The sequence below is a fragment of the Chinchilla lanigera genome, unplaced genomic scaffold (genome assembly GCF_000276665.1).
Source record: "Chinchilla lanigera isolate Chin_1 unplaced genomic scaffold, ChiLan1.0 scaffold00055, whole genome shotgun sequence".
Taxonomy (NCBI): domain Eukaryota; kingdom Metazoa; phylum Chordata; class Mammalia; order Rodentia; family Chinchillidae; genus Chinchilla; species Chinchilla lanigera.
This window is the reverse complement of record NW_004955456.1, coordinates 15,203,202-15,212,396: the sequence shown is the minus strand read 5'-3', so window position 1 is coordinate 15,212,396 and position 9,195 is coordinate 15,203,202. Positions and strand designations below refer to the sequence as shown.

Here is a 9,195-nt window from a genome sequence, read left to right as displayed (position 1 = left end):
TTTTTTGTAGCGTTTTCTCTGCAGCCTCCCATCGCATTGGGACCCCACAACCAGTTAGTGTCCTCTCCCCAACTGTCAGCACAGGCAGCAGGAATCCTGTTGCAGACTTCTCCAGGGCTCCACCACAGCCTGTACTGTCAGGAAGAATGGCTTCCAGGGGATCTCCCCATGTATTGTGCAAGGTCCTCCTGGTTTACAGCTTCCAAGCGGCTCTCATGACCCCAGGCCACAGGACCTCTGACCCCTCAGGCTTAGTCTGCATTCTCATGTTCTCCGAACATGTACTAATTTTAAAAAGGAAGTTTTATTGCACTATAAAAGAAAGGACAGTTAAAAGCTGGATGCTGTGATACATACTTTAGTCCCACCTACTCTAGGAGGCTGAGGCAAGAGGACTGCTTGAGCCCAGGAGTTTGAGGACAGTCTAGGCAATGTAGCAAGACCTTATGTCAAGGAAAAAAAAAAAAAGTTTTCTGACTGGTTTTTGGTTTTTTCATGCTAGGAATTAAACCGAAGGCCACATGCATGCTAGACAAGTCCTGTATCTCTGAGCTACATCCCCAGTCCTTTTAAAACATTTTATTTTGAGACAGTTTCTCACAAAGTTGCCTAGGCTGGCCTCAAACTTGGACTGATCCTTCCTCAGCTTCCTGAGTAGCTGGGATCACAAGCATGTGCCACTCTGCTCCCATAGACTTTCTGTATTTAGCTGGAGGGGCCTGAAGTGTTTTCTCTTGATGCACCTGAAATGTACTCCTTGGATGTGGGAGAGAGGGATGCGAGGGTTTGGTCAGTGGGCACTAAGTTTAGATAGACAAGGGTCAGAAGTTCTGGTATGCTATTGCACAATAGGGTGACGGTAATGAGGATAATGTACCACATAATTCATCAAAGCAGAACAATGGGTTTTTAATGTTTTCACCACAAAAATATTTGAGGAAACAGGTACATGTAACCTAATTTAAACATTACACAGGATTACATGTATTAAAGCATTGCATGGGGCCTCAAAACAATAGTGTTTTAGTTACCTTTCTCTCATTGCTGAGACAAAATACCCAAAATTAAGGAAGGAAAGCTTTATTTAGCTCACAGTTTGTGAATGTTTCAGTCCATACTCAGGTGGCTCCAAGGAAGGGTCGAGTAGCAGAGGGGCAACAGTTTATGGCAGGAGAAGATACAAATGTAACGAGCAAAAGGGTAGACCAGGTGTGGTGGTGCATGCCTATAATCCCAGCCCTGAGGAAGCTGAGGCAGGAGGATTGCTGCAAATTTGAGGCCAGCCTGGGCTGTATAGTGAGTTCAGGGGCAGCCTGAACTATACAGGGAGACCTTGTCTTGGAAAAAAAAAAGCGGGGAGAGGAGCAAGCCTCTTTCCTTCCCTTATAGTGTGTGCACACTACTCGCCCTCAGGTGGGTATAGCACTCACACCTCCAATCCCAGCACTAGACAATGACCCAATCACAAACTCTAGATTCAACTGCCTCCAAAAAGTCCACCCCTCGTACCTCCATGAGGCTTTAGGGGGACATCCAGACACGAACCATAATACACAGTTGGAAATTTTGTTTTTCCTTTGTGATTTGAAGTGCTAAGGATCAAACCTAGGGCTTGCACATGCTAAGCAAATATTATACCGCTGACCTGTATCCCCCACACCTCACTTTTGTTTTTATGTACAGTGAAAAATAAATTTAAGTTAAAAAATAAAATTAAGAATAATTAAAAAAAAAAAAAAAAGGAACAGCCCCACAGAAATTGAGAGACCCAGTGTACATTCAGAACTAAGATCATAGCTGGGTGTGGTGCCAGATACCCATAATCGTGCTGAGGTGGGCCCAGCCTGGGCAGTTTAGTGAGTTAGCAACACCCTGACTCAGAAAGGGCTGGGATGTAGCTGAATGTGAAGGCCCTGGGTTCATTCTTCAGGACTAGAAAAAAAATACCTAGGATAATGATAGCACATGGGACCCACTGGGCAGCAGTTCTCCACATAACCGCTGCCAACCAAGTGTTACATGGGGAAGAAGGTGGTGCGTTTAGATCTCCCTTTAGGTAGCCGGCTGTACAGTATAGTGATTCGATGAAAATGTGCCTGCAGATGTACCTACCACTAGAGGGCGCATGTTCCAGAATACCTGTAGTGTGCTTTGCTCCGCATCGGACCTTTTTTGAGGCTCTAGGAATCAGTAAATGTAAAGCATTATTCTTTGAAATCATTTCTTTGAAATCATAGTAGGGAGCCACATGATCCAAGAGGAAACTCTGGCAGAATGTCTAATCTTGTCGGTATAACCCAAAATACAGTACTTGGAGAAGCCCAGGAGGATTTGGAGTTTGCTATAAGCATTCAACACTGGAGTGTTATTTTTGATTAATTTTTAAAGCCACAGTCTTATTTTGAATAAATAATGCCAATTCTGTCTGGTTGACTCAGAATTACTTACATTGAATGCCTTAAAATTAGGTGCAGTCATTGTAACAGGACCAAGGGGAAAACGAGCTTCCTTTCTGTCTGTGACAGAACCCTCAAGGCAAAATGCCCTGCATTTTGGTGCCATGATGTGTTAAAAAATAATAATAATAAGTTATCTGAAGTGACTTCAGGTGTAGGTGTGCCCCTCTTGGTGATGCTGGGGATTGAACCCAGAGTCTTTGCGCTGAGCTACATCCCCAGCCCTTTTTTATGTTTTATTTTGAAGCAGGGTCACACTTAGTCACTAAGTTGCCCATGCTGGGCTCAAGCTTGAATCCTTGTACCTCAGCCTCGCAGAATGCTGGGCTGACAGGATTGTGCTGCCACGCCTGGCTTGTCCTCATGTGGTCTAAAGGACATTGAAGGCGTTATGCAGGTCGAGAATGGGAGGTGCCTCTCTTGACTTTAATTGTGTCAAATGAAGGAAACAAGGTCATAGATCCTGTTACAGGCAGCTGGTGAGAACAGAGAGGAGGTGCCACCAAAGCAGCAACTTGGTGCATTTTACTTTTGTGCCTGAATTTTGAGTTAGTTGCCCCCTCCCAAAAGATACTGTTTTTTTGTTTTTGCTAAAATTGAGTTGAATCTGTAACTTGGATATTGTGTTTAATCAGCTCATCAAGAAATTTTGTGGGTTTTTTTCATTTGGTTAAGTCTTTTTTGTATCTTCATGATTTGTGGAAATGTTGCATGCCTTTCACCACATATGTAAAGGTGTTTTAAGTTTTTTGATTGCAGTGGTGCTGGGTAATTCTTAGATGTATTTTATTTTATTTTATTTTATTTTTTTTGGTTTTTCTCCGGTACCGGGAACCGAACTCACGACCTTGCGCTTGCCAGGCAGGCGCTTTGCCGCTGAGCTAAATCCCCAGCCCCTCTTAGATGTATTTTAATTGGTTATGAATGGGAATCCAGAAAATACACTGACATTTGTATAGTATTCTTACGTATTTTTTTATTCATTCACATATTTATCGAACAGCTAAAGAGATACCAACTAATGAAAACATTGTCAAGAGACAGGCATATACACAAGTAATAAAAAGCAGTATGTAAGTTTCACTGAATCACAGCAAAGAAAGTGCTTTAGGAAAGAGGTTCCTTCCAGCCTGGAAGGGGCTGTGAGTGGCAAATCAGGAAATGGGATTGAGTTTAAAATAGAAGACTTCGGGGCTGGGGATTTAGCTCAGCGACACAGTGCCTGCCTGGCAAGTGCAAAGTCTTGAGTTTGATTCCTGGTACCGGAAGAAAAACAAAAACAAAACAGAATAAAATAGGGCTGGGGATTTAGCTCAGCGGCAAAGGGCCGCTGGCAAGTGCAAGGTCGTGAGTTCGGTTCCTGGTACCGGAGAAAAACCAAAAAAAAAAAAAAAAAAAAAAAAACCAGAATAAAATAGAAGACTTCGGTGTGGATTGTGGATGTTACTCAGTGTGGACTATATTTGTCTCTTTCTCTCTCCGCATCTTTGGGCTCTTCAGGAGTAGCCAGGACTGTTCATTGTGCTTTTTTTCTATACTTGCATTTTTTGTTTTAACGACTTCTACAGAACTACGTCCTTTGGGTATTTTAGGAATTTTTTTCTATTTTTTTGAAGGATTCTTGGCCTTTTGATCTTGGTGTTGATGGTTTTTGAGGCTTCCATTTTGGCTTGATTTTTGTGTTTTGACTGGAGTATCTTACATAAATTTTTTCCCCTGGAGTTTTCTCTTTAGTTTCCTCATCAAAATCCATCCTCATCTCTGTCATCATCATCCTCCTCTTCACTAGAGCTAGTTTTACTTTTATCTTTGAACCTTGCTACCACTTCCAGGAGCCGATCACTTTTTAGATATACTTCAGTTTTACCTGTTCTTCCTCTTCTTTTTTTTTTTTTTTTTTTTTTTTTTTTTTTTTTTTGTGAGACCAGGTCTTACGTCATGCGGGCTGACCTTGAGCTCACTATGTAGCCCAGGCTAGCCTTGAGCTCATGGCAGTCCTCCTGCCTCAGCCCCCTATGCACTAGGATTACACAGGTGCACCATCCCTCCCCTCCCCTTTTCATCTCCTGACTCTGCATCTGCCTACATAGTTACTAAGGGCTGTCCATTCATATGCATGGGACCTGACCCAACTCTGGGGGCCAGGGATATAGCTCAGTGGCATAGTGCCTACCTGGCAAGCACAAGGTCCTGAGTTCAATTTCTGGTACCCAAAAAAAAAGAGCACAGATAGTGTAGTTTCAAAGCCCCCAAGTGAAACAGTTGGCTGTATAAACATTTTCAAAGTTGTCATTACTTTAATTGGACTGCCTATGTAATTCATTGCCTCTGCTTTGACAATGTGTGCCAGCCCCTAAACAGACTCTTCTTACTGGTAACAGATACTCATTTTCATCGTTACCCACCTTAAAATGGTAACCTTTGTTGGCCTTTAGTTCACAGCTGAAAAGATAGTCTGGGTCCTCGGGGGGCTCATGTCCATGTTCACTGAATTTTCCATGGGGTGGTGGCACACACCTAGTGTAGGTGGGAGAAAATGCAGATGGAGAAAACAGCTACTGCTCCAGAGGACAGATGCACAGGACAGAATCATGGAGAGGAGTGCTCCTGTATTTCCCCACCTTATTAATGCAAATTAAGTAATATGTGACCAATTCTTTTTTTTTTTTTTTTTTTTTGTACCAGAGATTGAACTCAGGACCTTTCACTTGCCAAGCAGGCACTATGTCACTGAGCTATCTCCCCAGCCCTGGCCAGTTCCTTTTGATTTTCCAAATACACATCTGACTTCTAACCCTACAAAGAGATTTTTTCCATGTTATTTGTTTGTTTTTGTCGTTTTGAGACAGGGTCTCACTAAGCAGTTCAGGCTGACCTTGAGCTCCTTTTGTAGCCCAGGCAGGCCTCAAACTTGCAACGATCCTCCTGCCTCAGCCTCCCGAGTGCTGGAATTTTCCATGTTACTTGTTTTAAAACATGCACAAAAAAGTTCTTTTCCTAGAGCACTTGGGAGGCTGAGGCAGGAGGAGTGCCCTGAGTTTGAGTCCAGTCTGGGCTCTGTAGTGAGGTCAAGGCCATCTTGAATTACATGGTGAGACCCTGTCTCAAAAAAAAGTTCTTTTCCTCAGTATAGCCATTATACCTGTTAATTTCATAGAATACATCTGTGCATTTTAGGAAGACTCAGAGACACAGATACTTTCAAACTTGTATTTGTCTGCTATGTATAAGAAGGAAAGCCACTTTATTCAACAGCATTTGGCTTTCCAACAAGTTATTAAAATCAGTCTAGAGAATTTCTGTGTAACTAGTAAAAGACTTATGAAACTTAAACATTGATAAAATAGTTTCCCATTATGTCAGGTTTCCAGTGCTGTGGCAAAATACCTGAGATACTCAGTTTATAAAGACGAAAGTTTGATTTGAGCTCACAGTTTCCTGGTGTCTGTCCCAGACCATTTTTATCATGGCAGGACACATGGCAGTGGAGGTTGCTTACTTCATGGTGGCTGCAGGGGGGTCGGGAGAGAAAGGCCCAGAGCTCAGTGTCTCCAGTGACTTCCCTTTCTTCCACTAGACTCTGTCTCCTACAGTTTCACCACCTCCTGGTGATGCCATAGGCTGGTGACTGAGCCTTCAGCGTATGGCCTTCAGGGGATGTTTCAGAGCGGCTCCTTTGCAATAAAAAGGGACAAACTACAGATAAATGCAACAACTTGGACAATTCTGTTTTAAAATTTTGAGCCACAGTCTTGCTGAGTTGTCCAGATAGGGCTCAAACTTGCACTGTCTCAGTTTCCCTTAGTGCTGGGGTGACAGGCATATGCCCCTGCACCCAGCCACGTGATTCTTTAAAGCATGCTGAGTGAGCCGGGTGTGGTGGTACACGCCTGTAAACCCAGCACTCTGGAAGGCTGGGTACAAGGATCGCCAAGTTTGAGCCCAGGATGGGCAACTTAGGAAGACTCTGTCTCCAAAAAAATATCCATGCTGAGTGAAAGAGGCCTTGCACAAAAGAGACCATACTATATGATGTAATTTATATGAAATCCTGGAACAGGAACAGCCTCTCTGTGTGAGAAGCGATTAGAACAGTGGTTATCTCGGAGCAGAATCGGGGGCTGACTTTGTAGAGGTACGAGGGAGCTCTCTGGAGTGAGTAAATCTTTTGGCTTATACATTAGACTGTACACTTACAGATGAGCAAGCTGAGGCTTGGAAACAACTGCCAGGAAGAAATAATATAGTGCACACGTAGGTGCACAGGTGTGTACATGTGTTTAGCAGTGGGTGCATGGGTTAGGCCGCGTTAGAACATGGCACTTGGTGACTGCTGCTAGAGTTAGGACTAGAAATTTCCCCGCTCTGGCCCTCCGGCCGTTCTGTGTGATGGACTGTCCTGGGTCATAGGTTCTGACTAAGCAGTCAGTACTGCCTCTGCCCTCAAGGGGGCCTCTGTGTGCTCCCTCTGGATTTCCTCCAGATTTTGTTGTGTGTAAGGCAGTGGTCTGAGTTACGTCCCCATCAGAGAGCCATGTATTGATTACCTGCCCTGCCTAAGGGGGAAGCTTTTAAAATAAAGGAGCCCTGGGGACCTGGCTGGTGCCTGAAGTCCCCCAAGTGGTGAGGCCTCTACAACGTCCCTGCTCTGCCCAGGCAAAACTGCTAGTCTGGAGTATATATCTCTTAAGTGATGTGTGGTTGTTTTTTGTTTTGTTTTGTTTTTTACTATTTTGCAGCAAAAATTGGATGCAGAGTTTCAGAAGAGATTGGAAAAGAATAAACTTGCTGCAGAGGAGCAGACTGCAAAGCGTCGGAAAAAGCGGTAGGAGCACCAGGGCACCCTTGAACAGTGGGGCTGACAGGCAGGAAGTATGACGAGCAGGTTGTTGTGGGGCTTTTTGTTGGTTTTGTTCGGGGGTGCTGGGTTCTGAACCTCCATGCGGGGCAGGCCCTCTACCACTGAACTGTGGTCCCAGCCCGAAAGCGAGGATTGATGAGTGAGGAGTCTTTGCAGTCAGAAGTCCCCTGTGTGACCTGCAGAGGTCAGAGGTATAAACACCCTCAGCTGGAGCGACCGGGGAGTTTTCTTCCTGTACCTGGGGAGAGAGCAAGCCCCTTCTCCCGCAGCTCATTACGACTCCCCAGAGCCTGGGAATAAGGATTTCTGTGTCTCTCACATCTGCCTTTCTACAGTAAGTGCTGTAGCTGAACATCCCATTTAATAGGTCTCTCAAAGAAGAGTCTGTGACCTCCCCAAGTTGCTCCATAGTAATATGGCCTCCGTGTGTGTCACACACATGCATGTGCATTTGTATGTGTGTGTTTTAAACAAATGGTCACTCAACTTGTAGAGAGCTGAGCAGGGTTCTAAAAACAGTCTCTACATATTGTGGGATGAAAATACATCTTTTTAAGAAAAAGAGGGAAAAAAAGAAAATGTATCTCTATAGCACTCTGGGAGGCTAAGGCAGGAGGATCACAAGTTCAAACCCAGCCTGGGCAATTTAATGACTTAGAGAAACACTGTCTCAAAATAAAAGGCTTGGGATGTAGCGGAGTGCAAAGGCTGAATCCCAGATACCACAAAGGGGAGAGAGAGGAGGAGAATGAATATGAGTGAATATATCTCATATTTTGGGGATTGCTTATTTACCTCAGGACTCCCCAGAATTTGATCTTGATTCATAATGAAAACAGCTTGATAATGTTGGAATACCAGACTTAGGAGAAAGTATTTCTTTTATTTTAGTATTTTTGTTAGTATAAAGGTTTTTGTTTGTTTTTATGTTGTTAAGGATTGAGCCGAGAGCCCTGAGTTTCATCTCCTATGTTTCTTTGTTTCTGTGGTTTTTTTGTGGGGGTTTTTTGTTTTGTTTTTTTGTTTTTATTTTATTTAGGGGTTTTGCACTGAGCCACAACCCCAGACCTTTTTTTGAGATAAATCTTGCTAAGTTGCACAGGCTGGGCTTAAACTTGGAATCCCCATTTCAGCGTCCCAGAGGACTGCACTATCTTGCCTGGCTCCTCACCTTTTCAATTTTGATGTGATTTATCTACCTATGTGTGTGTGTGTTTGTTTATTTATTTTTGGAGACAAGGTCCTGCTGTGTAGTTGAGGCTGTCACGAACTCGCTGTGTAACCCAGGCTAGCCTCAAATTCATGGCAGTCCACCTGCCTCAGCCTCTCGCATGCTGGAGTTTCAGATGTGTGCCGCCATGCCTGGCCCGACCCTTTTTTATTTGTATTCTGTGGTGAAGCCTTGCTGAAGTGCCCATATTGGCCTTGTATTTGTCATCTTCCTGCTTTGGCCTCTCAAGTATCTGGAATTACAGGGGTGCACTACCTGCCTGACCTTAGGGTAAAGTATTTAAAGGTGCAGTAGAAAGTGTTTATTTCCTAAAATATGCAGCAAGATATTTAAGGAATCAATCAGTATATGTTTTACCTTTGTAGCCAGAAGTTAAAAGAGAAGAAACTGCTGGCAAAGAAGATGAAACTTGAACAGAAGAAACAAAAAGAAGGCAAGTGGTGCCCGCTCTTCTCCTTGTGGCCTTTCTCTCGGTGTCCGTCATAGTGTGGAACTGTCTAGAAACTGTGGCGATAGTGCAGGGCGGGCGCCCGCCACTGAGGGAAGACAGCTTTTGTGCTAGTACACACTTAGTCGCAAATGTCAGAAAGCCACGCTGGCTTCAGCAGAAAAGAAAGCTGCCATTGCGTGTTGAGTCCTGGCCAGGC

At 44.0% G+C, this 9,195-nt stretch overlaps 1 protein-coding gene across 1 annotated transcript in view; it reads left to right on the top strand.

Moving 5' to 3' along the window:
- Prkrip1 (PRKR interacting protein 1 (IL11 inducible)) overlaps positions 1-9,195 on the top strand; it is a 28,057-nt gene that overhangs the window by 3,871 nt on the left and 14,991 nt on the right. Inside the window, exons 4-5 of the mRNA XM_005396837.2 lie at positions 7,196-7,281; positions 8,914-8,981. Of these exons, the coding sequence (XP_005396894.1) occupies positions 7,196-7,281; positions 8,914-8,981 (154 nt within the window). The remainder of the gene's footprint in view (positions 1-7,195; positions 7,282-8,913; positions 8,982-9,195) is intronic.